Below are 14,259 nucleotides of genomic sequence, written 5' to 3' on the forward strand. Positions count from 1 at the left end.
GGTGTGTTCAGGCCACTGAGATGCCACTTTTGAGAGTAAAAAATAAAAGGCTTTGTTCCTCTGGCCTATGTAGGGCCTGAAAATTCTCCCCTCCTCTTAGAGGAGGTGGGGCAGGTGGGGCACCGAAGGGTCGGGGGTCTCCCTCCCTCTAGGTGATGGACAGGAAGGGCTGTGACCTTCAGGAAGGTGGCCCTTGGTTGCATTCTCTTCCATTTTTAAAAGGAGGCTGAAGCCCTGGACTCCTTGGCCATGTCTTCCTGGGAAAGGCGGCTCCATCGGGCCAAATGTGCACCATCTTGTAAGCGGTCCCCTCTCCGTGGTCCCCTGGCGGCGTGTGGGAGGGCCCCAGCTGGCAGAGAGGCCTGTGAGGGTGGGATGGGGCCTCCCTCGGGGCACCCTGTGACCTCTTTTCCCTGCATGGGGTTTCCTTCTACTGCGTCCAGCCCCAGCCTCCAGCTGTACGCTGCGTCTCCTTCCTGGCCAAGGAGAACTTCCTCTGCATGTTCTGTTCTTATTTATGACCGTGGCCTTGTGGCTTTCCATTCTCACATGATTGGAATCCAGTGAGTGTGTTCGGTCATTGCTTCCTCCTCCACTGTTTCTGTGGCCCCTTTCTGTGCATCATGGCATTGCCCTCCTTCCTGTTCTAGAGCCTTCTTCCCTCACCTGTCCTGTATCCGGGGCCCCTGCTCTTACATCACGGCTCCTTTTCTCACGACGCTCTACGCTGCTTTATCGTCTCTCCTCTGCGGCCTTCCTCTCTACTGCATTCCAAACGTGAGGCCTCTCCCCTGCCCCTGGTTTGTTTTGTGGCCTCCATGCTGTACTTGAAGATCTCGGGGCACTATTCCTACTCACCCCATGTGCCCCACAGTCTCAGTTCTGCCTGCCTTGCCTGGTGGCCAGGGACTTTTAGCTGCAGGAGCTGAAGACGCAGGTGAGGCTGGCCTAAGGGCCACGTGGTGCACAGAGAAGGCGGTTACCCCAATTCCATCTGTCTGCGAGGCAGGGGGCTGGGCAGCGGTCTGATGCACCCTGCTTGTGCCCCCATTAAGGCTGGCTCCTGAGCAGTGTCAGGGCTGCCTGGGGTGGTGTCTGAGTTCCATGTAGCTCTGGGAGGGCTGGGGCCCGGTGCCCCAGCACAAGGGGGTAGCCACATCCCTGATGTGCCAGTCCCTGCTCAATGTGGAGGTGCCCCTCTGTCTCCCCTGCAGACGTGTTCTCCTGCTTCAATGGGGGCGAGTGCGTGCACCCGGCCTCCTGTGACTGCAGACGCTTCAACGCCACCGGGCCTCGCTGCCAGATGGGTAGGTGTGGGCTCGTTCCACCCTGGGAGGGGCCATGGGTACAGGAGGAGTCTGGGGGTCCTGGACTGGGGGTTCAGGGGTTACCCTAAGAGGGCTGGAACCCACCAGCCTCTGGCTTGGTGCCTGCCCACTGCAGCTGCACAGAGAGGTTCTCTTTTCCTGGCTCAGTGTACAACGCTGGCCCTGAGAGGGACAGCATCTGCCGGGCGTGGGGACAGCACCACGTGGAGACGTTTGATGGCCTCTACTACTACTTCTCTGGGAAGGGTAGCTACACGCTGGTGGGGCGCCATGAACCCGAGGGACAGACCTTCTCGGTCCAGGTGAGGCCACCCTTGCCCTGCCTGTCCAGAAAGGGTCCCCTCGGCCCTGAAGGCCAGTGCCCCTTCTGTCCCAGGCACAGACCTGCCAAAAGGCTGCCCTGGCGGCTGCGCCCTGGATGTGCTGGGGACCCGGGCCAATCATGCCCTTTCTGCCTCGGGGTGTCACGCACCGTTTTTCATGACTGTCATTTCACGGTGGATGTGTCACAATCACTTAGACTGATGGGGTGTCGCTCATTCGTGGTTATGAAATGAACTTAATGAATCATGATAAGTACAAAAAAGAGAACAGAAAATGTAAGAATGCATTATACATTAATGGGGTAAATATTATTTTGCAGAACTTTCATTTTATATATGTATATATTTTTATTTCCTACTATGGACCTACTACTAGGGTCAAAAATGCTTGAAAAATATTTACTTAGGCCATCGCATGGCTTTCACAGGTTTCACTTTTGGTTGAAGTGGCTGCGTCTGCTTAACCATATGTAACATAAGCTACTGGAAGGTTTGGGAAGAGTTTCCACTCTCGCAAGAGAAACACATTCAGACTTCTCTCTAAGCTCGGGGAGTCCTGGTGCACCCAAGCTCCAGCCCTCGGTTCCCCTGGTCTTGGAGGTGTGAGCAGGGAGCACGGGCAGCTTGTCTGCAACAAGCGGTGCAGGAGCGGCCTGCATGCCCGTGTGTGCAGGGCAGACTGCACTGTGCTCGCCAGGGTCGTGGTGGAAGTGTGTGTCTGTGGGGTGTGCACGGAGAGTAGTACCCTGTGAGTACAGACCTGAGGTGTGTGCATGTGTGTGCATGTTCTGTCTGCATGTGAAATCGTGTGAGTGTTTAACCTTGGCTTTCATCCTGATGGGATAACCTGGGATGGATCAACAAAGAACCCAGAAGCAGGGAGACAGCACAGCTGAAAGAGCCCTGGAGTCCGAGCCAGCAGCCCTGGCTTAGAATCCTGGCTGTGTGTGTGTGAGACCTTTGTCACTTCATTTCTCTGAGCACCTGAGCGCCAGTTGCGTCCTGTTGGAAATTCGAATAATTCTAACTCTGACCTCCCTGTGATGTCGTGAGGACTGGGAGAGGTCACAGAGGAAGGGTGCCTGGCGTGCAGTGGGCAGGCCATCAGCCGTCAGCAGAAGCTCAACAGGGGGCCACCAGGCCCAGAACCAAAGTTCCAGCCAGAACCCTAAACTCTGGTCTCTGAACCCCCATCAGGTGCACAATGACCCGCAGTGCAGCTCCTCCCCCTACACCTGCTCCAGGTCGGTCAGCCTCTTCTTTGCAGGTGAGCAGGAGCTCCGCCTGGCCAAGGAGGTCACCCACGGAGGAGTCAGGTAACTACCGCACCGCTCCTGCCCCCCGGCAGTGCTGGTGGGGGATAGGTTAGCACCTGCCATTTTCAGGCCTAACGGAAATTGTTTTCTGGGGGCAAGCAGTGGAATTTCCACTATTAGAGCAGGAATGTGCTGGCAGGCCAGCTGGGTGTCTCACCAGCTGGGTTCGTGGAAAGCACATTTAATTTTTTTTCACAATTTGAAGAAAAGCTGCCTGAATGGTAGTACACAGTTCCAGCGTCCTCAGAACAGAAACTGAGCAAACTCTCACCCTTTCTGATGACACAGTGTCACTCTGAGTCATTTTTCTGGGACATCGGAAACCACACAAGGAATGAGGACCCTCTGTTCCCATAGTAACTGGAGTGTTTCTTTCTGAATGCTTCGTCACCGTCCCTTTCTCCCTTGCTATCTGCCGTCACTTGGTTGCTTCCTACAGTGACTCTTCTCCCCTTCCACGTTCCGGCAGCAGGCCTGAGGTCTGGGCGACCAAGGTTCCTGGGGCTGAGTGTAGAACCGAGGGCCCAGGGCTGTCTCCTGAGAATGAAGGATCGGGTCTTCTGGTGCCATTTTGGGTTGCTTAGGCACATCTTTTTTCCTTCCCCGGTTTTCAGATGGACTGAAAGTTGCCAAATCCCAGGTTGGCTAAGAGACCCTATACCAGTAAAACTGGGAACAGTGGTCCCTGTGTCTTTTCTTCCAGTCCCACTCTTCCTTCTCTCTCAGCTTCACCCCACTGCCACCCTCTCTCAGTTCCCCACTGAAAACATAAACCAAGGAGCCCTGGCTGGGTAGCTCAGTTGGTTAGAGCGCCGACCCAATATGCCAAGGTTGTGGATTTGATCTCTGGTTGGGGTACATACCAGAATCGACCAATGAATGCATAAGTAAGTGGAAAAACAGATCTCTCTCTCCCTAAAATCAATAAAAAATTAAAAAGTAGCTGTCTGCTTATACCACCTCTCCTGTTTAGGAGAAAGGAGGTAGTAAATTCAGGCACTCTAAGATTTATCTCTACCAAGGAAATGACAGTTTTAAAAAGCAATTTTAAAATCCTGGATACAAAAGAATTCCCCTCTGATGGTGGACTTCCGGGCACCTGAGAAGTCAGGGAGGAAAAGAGGGGCCTCAGAGCCCACGGTACCAGTGGCCCCGTGGGTGAGGCAGGCGTGGTGCACGTGTTGGGTCCTGCAGGTAGCGAGGGTGGATCCCTGGTGCAGGGACTGGGCTATTGGAGGCGGTGTGGGCTCCCTGAAGCCTGGGCTGTGCCTTGCAGGGTCCAGCTGCCGCACGTGATGGGGAGCGTGCATCTGCAGCGGCTGGCTGGCTACGTCCTCGTGCGTCATCAGTCCGCCTTCACGCTGGCCTGGGATGGTGCCTCCGCTGTCTACATCAAGATGAGCCCGGAGTTCCTGGGCCGGACCCATGGGCTGTGCGGGAACAACAACGCCGACCCCCAGGACGACCTGGTGACCCGCTATGGTGAGGTTCAGAATGGCGACCTCCGATGGAGGAGGACAGGTCGGCCCGGGGCCGGGGAGGGCCTTTGGGAAGAACGCTAGGTCATGACATTGGAGACCAGTGAGAGGCCAGGGAGCCCTTCCTACCAGGTGTGTGGCCTCTGGTTACATGTTCATTACCACCTGATCTCAGTTTCCTTATCTGTAGAACAGTCCTAATGAGAATCCCTGAAACTCTCATTCACACATAGGGTTGTGTGAAAATCTACTGGGCACTTTGCTGGGCGGGAATGACCCAGCAGGGGGTGTTGTGTGTATCTGTGTGCGCACAGAAGGGAGGGGGCAGGGGGCGCCATAGAGCCTGGGAGAGAAAAGGCCGGCTGGAGCAGTGGACCCCTATGGAGTGGTGGTAAGAGTGAAAGTGAAGGATGCAGGGCCAAACCACGGCAACTGTGGCCTGAAGAAGGGAAGTGACACCCTTGAGCACCCACAGCATCAAACATCATTTCGCATAGCCTATGACACAATCTCATGGGGGCATTATTTGCCCTATTTTATATATGGGGAAGCTGAGGTTCCTTGCCCAGGCTTACACACTATTCTCTCTATGTTGCATGGTGCTGTGTCCGTGGAGTTTGGAGCAGAGGGACGGACCACTAGAGGCTCTTGAGCATTCTTGACTATTATCACCAAACAGCTTTCTCAGGAGAGGGCTCTGTTGGGAGATGCAGACTGGGATGGGAGCTCAGGAGGCTGGATTCTTCAGCTCCTCACCTACCTCTTGGCGTTTCTTCTGCTGCACCTTCCTTGTCTGAGAGCCCTCTGTGCCTCCAGCCCCGCCCCACCTGGGGTTATGCTGTTCTCCCTGCAGGGAAGCTGACGGACGATGTGGCTGAGTTTGTGCACAGCTGGCAGGAGCGGGCCCCCAACCAGCCTCCAGGGCCCACCACCTCCTCCCTGCCTCGGCCACCGTGCCTGCAGCAGAGCCTGGGAGCCATGCAGGTCGGCACCCCGGGGAGATCCCCCACTCTTGCTCCTTACCTCCTACCCTAGTGCCTGTCTTAAGTTGGTTTCCCATCGACCGCTTAAAAAGTCACTGGCTGCAGGTGCTCAGGGTTGCTGGTGCCCTTGGGCCCTTCTCTCTCCTCCCCAACCTCCTCTTTTCTTCCCTTGGGCCCACATTGTGGTTCCATGCGGAGCTTGTGCAGTCAGAGGGCAGTGGGTAGCCCTGCTGGCCCCCAGCTCCAGCTCTTGGCCCTTGCCCCAGAGTGTGTATGACCGGTGTGAGGTGCTGCTGAGGTCGCCCTTTGATGCCTGTCACGCCTTCGTCAGCCCCCTGCCCTTCGCCGCCAGCTGTACGAGTGATCTCTGCCAGTGAGTGGGGAGCCAGGACTGGGGGGTGGTTTGGCAATGGGGAGAGCCCTCCCAGGGGTGGGTGGGGCTCAGCCTGTGGGCCTGTAAGCCTGGTAATCCCAGGCCCTGACAGATATGCTTCCCAAACTTCTGAAGTTCTTGTCTGCATGGATGCGATAGAGCTTCTCCATTCAATGAGGCTCAGAAATAGGGTCTGACCCCTCTCAGTGTCCTGCCTCCAGTCTAGGGTTCTGTACACCTGGATGTCCTCCCTGGCCCCCTTTCCCAGCTGTGTGTGGGGAACAGGGGTGCCTGGAGCCCTGGCAGTGTCTATAGAATATTGAAGGGCTGGTGGCAGGTTGGGCTTCGCTCCAGTGTTACCCTCGGTTTTCCTGCACAGATCAGTGGGTGATGAAGCCACCTGGTGCCGGGCACTGGCAGAGTACGCCCGGGCGTGTGCCCAGGCGGGGCGGCCCCTGCAGGGCTGGAGGACCCAGCTCCGGCAATGCAGTAGGTGCAGCCTGGTGGCGGGCGGGGGCGGTTCAGACAAGCTCTGTGCTAGGGCTGCAGATGGCATTCTCAGGCCTCCGATCAACATCCCGCTCAAAACCACAGGGGTCAGAGCTTTAAGCCCGGAGGTCCCCTTCTCACGTGACAATGAGAAACTGAGGCTCAGAGCAGGATGGAGTGGCCGAGGGCCACACAGTGAGAGGAGGGAGGTTCTCCCCAATTTCCTGGTCGCCCAGTGTTCCCACTGGGACTTAGGGATCAAAGCCCTCCCAACCCCCACCCCAGGGCCCAGGGTAGAGCTGGCTGTAAGGAAGTGACCGATCATGCCTCTCCCTGCCTCCCAAGCTGTGCACTGTAAGGAGAAGGCCTTTACCTACAATGAGTGCATTGCCTGCTGCCCCGCCTCCTGCCAGCCCCGGGCAGCCTGCGTGGACAGCGAGATCGCCTGTGTGGACGGCTGCTACTGCCCCGATGGTATGCTGGGGGTGCAGTGGGTGCCTGGCCTGGCCTGGCACGGAGGAGCATGAAGCAGGGGTTCAGAGGATGTCCGCTTGTGGAATGAAGGAAGGAAGGAGCAAACACTGATGAGGGAATGAATGAATGAGTGAATGAATGAATGGCTTAAGGGAGGTGAGGGTGAAGGCAGAACTGCAGCTCTTGAGAGGTTCATCAGGGCATTTCATTTCATTGGGTCTGAGCTTTTTAAGGCGTGTAGATGAGAACAACTCATTCATTCATTCATTCATTCATGTATTCATTTATCACACATGCATTTGTTTCAATGTTCATCCACACACTGTTTTTCACAGCATATAACTTTGCAGCACACCTTTAGCGTACAGGTTACTCAGCTAGGCAGGGGGTTGGGATAAAAAATACAGAGCCATGTCACTAACATTAGGGATCAGAATCTGGTGGCAGTGATAAGACACTTACACATGTGACTCCACTCTAAGGCACATGTGGTGAGGACCAGCCCAGGGGTTCACACAAGAAGAGATACAGGAATTCAGTGGTGGGAGAGATCGTCAGGGAGGGCTTCCTGGAGGAGGTGGTGCCTATGCTGGTTCTAGATACAGTGACAGGCTTTGGAGAGGTAGAGAGGAGAAGCTAGTCTGTATCCAGGTCGTTTGGGGTGGGTGGCCTCTGAGCAAAGTTCTGGAGGGAGGATCATTTGCTCAGAGGGTATTCAGATCTGGCCTGAGCCAAGGATTTACACAGGAGAGAGTTTGAAAGTGAGCTCAGTAGTACAAGAGCTTAGATGTGAGAATCCTTATCATAGGCCCTGGGGAGCCATGAAAGGTATGTGAGCAGGAACAGAGGTGAGTTAAGTGGGCCTTTGCTGTCACCCTAGGGTTGATCTTCGAGGATGGGGGCTGTGTGGCACCAGCGGACTGTCCCTGTGAGTTCCACGGAACCCTGTACCCAACTGGCGCTGTGGTGAAAGAAGACTGCAATGCCTGGTCCGTGTCCTCTGCAGGGGTGGGAGGAGGTGGAAGATCCAGGGCTTCCCATCAGGGCTGCCCATCTGGGGCCTGAGAGCCCTGATGACGTGGGAGCACCATCTCGGCATCTCTGAGTCCCAGACGTCATTGGATCTGCTCTGTGGGCAGAGTCTCCACCCCCATTTTAGAAATGGGAAGACTGAGGGCCCTGCCCCCTCCAGCATTCCTTCCAGGCCTGGGAGGGTGAACCTCTGCCTCTTTGGTCTCTGTGTTTCAGCACATGCACTGCGGGCAAGTGGGTGTGCAGCACATCTGTCTGCCCAGGTACACCTGACCCCCACCTTGGCCTCTACCCTCTTCCTCTGGCCTCACAGCTCCTCCGGCAGGGAAACTCTGGGAGTCAGGCCTGCTGTTGGGCTAGGGTGGTGGGTGGGTGGGGGGACTCCCTCCATGTTCTTGGCCCAGCCACCCTGCCTTTGTCTCTCCAGAGCTGCTTTGCCTGACTAAGTGGTGGCTCCGTCCCCTTGGGGACTGTTTTCCATGGGGTTCTGTATAGCCAAGGACCTTCCTGAGCTTGAGGGCCTTGGACCAAAATTGGTGTCCAGGCCTGGTCACCTGCCAGGAAGCTGTCCAGGGCAGGGCTGTATCTCCCCAGTGACCGGGGCTCCCAAAGGGCAGGCCAGGGCCCCAGACACTGCCCCGATTCCCAGGACGGGCACCTCCCCCTCCTCCTGCTCCAAACCTGCAGGGCAGAGGCAGCTCCCATGGGTCAGCCACCTCTCTCTGCCCCTCAGCCGAGTGTTCAGTGACTGGCGACATCCACTTCACCACCTTCGACGGCCGCCGGTACACGTTCCCTGCCACGTGCCAGTACATCCTGGCCAAGAGCCGTTCCTCAGGCACCTTCACAGTGACATTGCAGAATGCCCCATGTGGCCTGGTAAGGACTGGGGAGCCACCTCTGCCCTCTGCCCCCTAGAAAGGCTAGAGAACCTAGGGCAGGGCCCCAGGTCTTTTCCACAGCCCATTTCTCCTTCTCTCTGTTGAGAGCCATAGGTCAGGAGACTGGGTTCTGGCAGTAAGAGCACTGAGAGCCACTTCCCTTTCATGGGCCTCAGTGTTTAAAGAAAAAAAAAATCTCTCATATGGCTCTAATTCGAGTTAATCTTCCCTGCTTCCTTGGACTGTATGTTCAACATCTGTGTGTTCATTCATTCATTCCTTCATTCATCCATCCATGCATGCACGCATCCAGCAAATACTGAACATCTACCGTGCCAGAAGTTGGGTTAGTTCTTGGAGACCGAGGTGCATGAAGCCTGGCTCTGCCCTCCTGGGCCTCACACTTTGGTGGGTGAGGCTGACAAGTGACCCCATAACCACTCTGTTATAGGAGCTGTGACAAGGTGGAGAGTACAGGATAGAACTCTACGGAGAAATGTTCTCTTGTTGCCATTGTACCTGGATCAGGAGGGGGTGGATCAAGATAGGCTTCCTGGAGGAGGTGGCCCCTGAGCTGGGTCATATCTGTGCGAGCTGGCCGCTGCCTACCTCTTGAACCTTATCTTAAAACATTTTGCCTAGTGGGCTGTACCCTTCTGGTCTTCTTTCATGTTCTCGAGTGCATTAAATGTCTTCCATGTCAGAGAACTCTGTTCAGCAAGTCCCCCTCCCCTCCTCCCTTGGCCCAACCAGCTTATGCGTTCTTCAGACCTCAGCTCAAATGTCAATCCCCTCTGCACCTCAATTTTCTGATCTGCAAAGTGGGGCTGTCAGTACTTACTGAATAGGATTGTTATGAAGATTAAATGAATAAATGTATATAAAAAGATTAGAATAGCTCCTGAACATTGAAACTCTGTATTAAAGTTAGCTGATACTTATTATTATAAGTTGTAGTATTATTAAAAGTTTTATCATTGTTGTGATCATTTTTACATCATTATTATCGTTCCCTAGGATGGCCTTTCCCACCTCTGCAGATTAAGTCAATTCCTTCGCTACACGCTTTCCGAGTGTCTGCACGTGTCTGCAGCACTGGTCACAATAATAATTAAATAAGCAACTTTGTACTTCCTCATTTAATGTCTGTATGTTACACAAATATACATTCTCCGTTAGGGCCGGGACTGTATCTATCACGTTCCTTTTTGTAGGATTGTGTGGAAGTACTAATGAGACTGCCCTTTTCAGAGATGGGAACCCGAGGCCGAGAATGTTAGCTCATTTCCTGCCTGCCTGTGGGTGGAGCCAGAGACTTTGCCACCTGTGCACATAGAAAGAGCCCTATAAACGGCCACACAAGGATAAAACTGAAGTCCTGGCTTGCAGTCAAGTGGGGAGGCCAGTGTTTCTGAGGCTGGCCTTTGGGCCACGCAGGGCGTGTGTGCCTCTGCTCTGTGTCACAGGCAGCCCGAGTGTTGACTGTTATACTTATTTGCATGACCTCAGCTCTGCCACCAATCTCCAACCTGAACCTCTGCCCTCCCACTCCCCAGATGAAGGTGCTTGCTTGGAGGACCCGTGATGTCCTTTCGGGTCTGTCACTGTAAGGAGCTGGCCTCTGGCCTCTGTCTGCTCCAGGAGGGCTCTGTTGGGACCAGCAGGACAGACCGGCCAACTCTGCCCTTTGGCCTTCCTCTTTCTCCAGAACCAGGATGGGGTCTGTGTCCAGTCCGTGTCGGTGATCCTGCACCAGGACCCCCGGAAGCAGGTGACCCTGACCCAAGCCGGGGACGTCCTTCTGTTTGACCAGTACAAGGTCACCCCTCCCTACACAGACGGTATGGCTTTGGTGGGCGAGTGCTGGCTGCAGGCTGGCTGCCCAGGCTTCGCCCAGGCTCCTCTGTCCAAAGGCACTGCCCAGTATTAGAATTTGAGCTCTTGCCTTCCCATTTTGAGCAGGAGCTCAAATTCCAATACTGGGTGAACCAGGCCAGGGGGCACCTTGGTCCCAGGAACGTGGACTCTGGACTCGCAAAATGACCTTGGTCCCCACCCCAACACGACAGGCTTCACAGCAGTACGACAGCTTCTCCTAACGTTAGGATATTAGTGGAGCCATTGTCACCCCTACTCACACTATTTATTTATTAATTACTTATTATCCTGCCCCATTCCACAGGAATTTGTGGTAGCTCCTAGGACGCACATCAAATAAAAATGACAAAACTATTAAGAAATAGCCCTGGCTGGTGTAGCTCAGTGAATTGAGCATGGGCCTGCAAACCAAAAAGTCACCAGTTCGATTCCCAGTCAGAACACATGCCTGGGTTGCAGGCCAGGTCTCCAGTAAGGGGCACACAAGAGGCAACCACACATTGATGTTTCTCTCCCTTTCTTTCTCCTTCCCTGCCCCTCTTTCTAAAAATACATAAATTAAATCTTTTTTAAAAAAGAAAAGAAATAAAATACCACCAAAGAAAATTCAAAAGAAAAAGAAAGAGTAGGGGCTCAAGATTAAGAAAAGTGGGGACAGAAGGCAGGTAAAGAGGCTGAAGAAGTACAAGCCACAAAGGGTATAAAAAAATTCACTACAGTTGTATCTAAAATTCAAAAGTGCTACAGTTGAATCTAGAATCATACGGTGAGCTCCCTAGTGGCCACTGTGAAAAGAACGGGAGGCTGTGGAATTCTGCTTTGCTAGAGAAGGAAGCGCACCAGTTACTCAGGGAGGCAGAGCTTCAACAGGCACTGGAAGCTAAGACATTCCTCAGCTGGGGCTGCCGTGGTAGGTTAACCCCAGGCCCTGAGTTCAGCGTGGAACAGGATTCACTGAGGGCTCCCCAAACCGGCCCCTGGGCAGAGCTTCCCTGGGTGTGAAGACTGGGTGTGGGGGTCAGAGGGCGCCACACAGGTGGTGGGGGTGGGTGGGGTGCATACTGGCTGGATTCCCCATTCGGTCCCCGTCCCGGTTCTTCCTGTGCGCAGACGCCTTTGAGATCCGGAGGCTGTCCTCCACGTTCCTGCGGGTGAGGACCAGCGTGGGCGTGCAGGTGCTTTACGACCGCGAGGGCCTGCGGCTCTACCTGCAGGTGGACCAGCGATGGGTGGAGGACACGGTGGGCCTCTGTGGCACCTTCAACGGCAACACGCAGGACGACTTTTTGTACGCACCCCTGCCCTGGGACAGGAAGGAGGGGGGGTGGGCCCCTCAGGGTCAGGCAGCCTTATCTTCCAAACTCCCACGGCCTCTCATTGTGCCTGACAAATGATCATTTATTTCTCTCCATTTAAATTTAAGTATGTTTCTTTAAGGCCGTGGTTCAGTCTTCCCTGTGCAGAAGACTCCTCCGCAGGGCTTGCTAAAATGCTGACTTCTGGGTCCCACTCCTTAAGAATCTGCTTCAGGTTGAGGCCCAAGAGTCTCATTTTTAACAAGCACCCCTGCGATTCTCGTATATGAGGCCTATGGACCATACTCTGAGAAATACTGTTTTATAGTGAAATCTTACAATTAGTAGACCTGACTTGGGGTTTGAGTTGGCTCGTGGTTGTTTGCTTTAATCGGCTATGAGTGCCTTTGGGTGAGTGTAAGCTCACCAGTGAGCCAGTGATGCCAAGACTCCTGCTTTCTGTCCCACTGGGCCAGTAACCCTTTAACTTCCCTGCCTGGAGCTTGAGGGATGCACCCTGCGAATCCTACAACATTCAGGGGTGGGCTGCTTCCTGTAGACACACTGAGACTTATGAGAAAGACCCTTGGGCACGGACACAGTTTAGGAAATTGGGAGGGGACAGGAGTCAGGCCTTTCAAGAACGAAGGGTTGATCTTGAAGGCTGGACGTTCTGGCCGGTCCCTCACATTACATGCGTTAGGCAATGGAGAAGGAAACGTGAGAGTCTTTCTTGAGCCAGAAATAAAAATTCATATTTGCTGGGAAAAACCAGTGCAAGAAAAAAGCTCTTCAAAGTACGTACACGGAACAATGTGCTGTTCTTTGTCTTGCCCGGTGGGGCTGACGTAAGGGCAGGTGTCCACAGTGTGGGGGCAGACCCTGGTTTACTGTGTGGTCTGCTTGCCACCCTCCTGAACGTGAACTCCGGGTGGGAGTACTACTCTGGGGAGCCCGAGCACTGTCACTGTCCCTGCCCCAGCCGGAATGTGGGCGAAGCCTGCCCCCTCTGGACGCTGAGGGCTCTGCATTCTCCCGTCCACACCCGGTTTGGTGACTCTTGGAGACTGGCATTTCCCCCTTCCTCTCTTTATTTCTTCCTGTGTGACTCTCCCTTACCCGGAGAGAAAGGGAGGGCAAAGGAGTTTTCAAGAACTGCCCGTGGGGAAGAAGCCTTCACCCAGTGAACTCTGGGTCATAGTCTTCCTATTTCTCTCTCTCTGGCATGAGGAGCTGGGCGTAGGTGGGGGTGTGTGTGGCCCCAAGCCCATTTTGAGTCCCCTGGGAACCTGTTAAATGTGATATGTGTGTGTACACACACAGCCATAATTGTCCTTGCATAGACCCCATTTGCTGCTTGTGTGTCTGGCATGTAGCTGTGCTCTGTGTGTACATGTGTGTTTAAAGTATGTGCAAATGGTGTATACTTGGACCTGTGGTGTTCAGTTTGGGTGGGTACATTTGTGCCCTAGCGTGTGCCCCAGAGTGTGTGCTCATGCTTGGCCCGTGTGTGTGTGTGTGGGGGTACATGATCAGGTGGGTGCTTACCTGGGTGCACGCTGGATGTCCACATGCACAAGTGTGTGAGTATGGCTATGTCACGGCTGCAGGTCCCCCGTGGGTGTGCCTGAGAGCACCCCACAACTCTTTGGCAATTCCTGGAAAACGCTGTCCGCCTGCTCCCCGCTGCTCCCTGGTTCCCCACTGGACCCCTGTGATGTGCACCTGCAAGCCGGTGAGGCGGGGGAGGGAGGGAAGGGAGGGAAGGGAGCGGGGTGAGCGGGACGGGTTTGGGAGAGGGGAGGTGGGGACTCTGGGCACGAGGATGCTGGTCACACTGAGTGCTGGAAAGTGGGGTTTCCTCCTGGTGAGGGTGCGGCAGACAGGAAGCTTCACTTTCTACCACTGTCAGGTACACACACGTTTGTAGTCCGTCTCCAATTCAGGGCAGAAGCCCGAGTCCTCACAGTGGCCCCATCTGGCCCTGCGCCCTCTGCCCATCCCCCTTATATCTCACCTCCGCTGGCCCTCAACTCTGCTCCAGCTCCACTCGCCTCCTTGCTCTTCTCCCTGCTCCACCAGCCTCCAGCGCTGCTCTCCTCTCCGGGCCTTTGCCCCTGCCCTTCCCTCCACCTGGAGTGCTCGTCCCTCAGTAAACACATTCCTCCCCTCCGTCAACTTTTTGCTCAGACACCGTCTCCCCGCCAAGGCCCTCCTGACCACCTGATTTAAAACCACAGCTGCCCCTCCTGCCCCTGCCACCCCACCTCGCAGTCCCCATCCTCCTTCCTGGCTTTCTCCGTCCTTAGAGTCTTCTGCACCTTCTGCTTTTCCACATCACAATTGTTTGGTGATGGTCTTCTCCAACCGGAGCGTGCACTCCACGAGGGCAGAGATTTTGTCTGTTTT

At 54.8% G+C, this 14,259-nt stretch overlaps 1 protein-coding gene across 1 annotated transcript in view; it reads left to right on the top strand.

Annotated features, from left to right (window-relative positions):
* OTOG (otogelin) overlaps positions 1–14,259 on the top strand; it is a 69,140-nt gene that overhangs the window by 3,989 nt on the left and 50,892 nt on the right. The window contains exons 4-18 of the mRNA XM_053673149.1: positions 223–298; positions 1,215–1,307; positions 1,476–1,630; positions 2,849–2,967; positions 4,244–4,449; positions 5,299–5,429; positions 5,695–5,801; positions 6,181–6,290; positions 6,636–6,764; positions 7,645–7,753; positions 8,013–8,059; positions 8,530–8,675; positions 10,386–10,518; positions 11,666–11,843; positions 13,461–13,585. Coding sequence (XP_053529124.1) covers positions 223–298; positions 1,215–1,307; positions 1,476–1,630; positions 2,849–2,967; positions 4,244–4,449; positions 5,299–5,429; positions 5,695–5,801; positions 6,181–6,290; positions 6,636–6,764; positions 7,645–7,753; positions 8,013–8,059; positions 8,530–8,675; positions 10,386–10,518; positions 11,666–11,843; positions 13,461–13,585 — 1,864 coding nt within the window. The remainder of the gene's footprint in view (positions 1–222; positions 299–1,214; positions 1,308–1,475; positions 1,631–2,848; positions 2,968–4,243; positions 4,450–5,298; positions 5,430–5,694; positions 5,802–6,180; positions 6,291–6,635; positions 6,765–7,644; positions 7,754–8,012; positions 8,060–8,529; positions 8,676–10,385; positions 10,519–11,665; positions 11,844–13,460; positions 13,586–14,259) is intronic.

The sequence above is a fragment of the Artibeus jamaicensis genome, unplaced genomic scaffold (genome assembly GCF_021234435.1).
Source record: "Artibeus jamaicensis isolate MK-2021 breed Jamaican fruit bat unplaced genomic scaffold, CSHL_Jam_final contig_797, whole genome shotgun sequence".
Taxonomy (NCBI): Eukaryota; Metazoa; Chordata; class Mammalia; order Chiroptera; family Phyllostomidae; genus Artibeus; species Artibeus jamaicensis.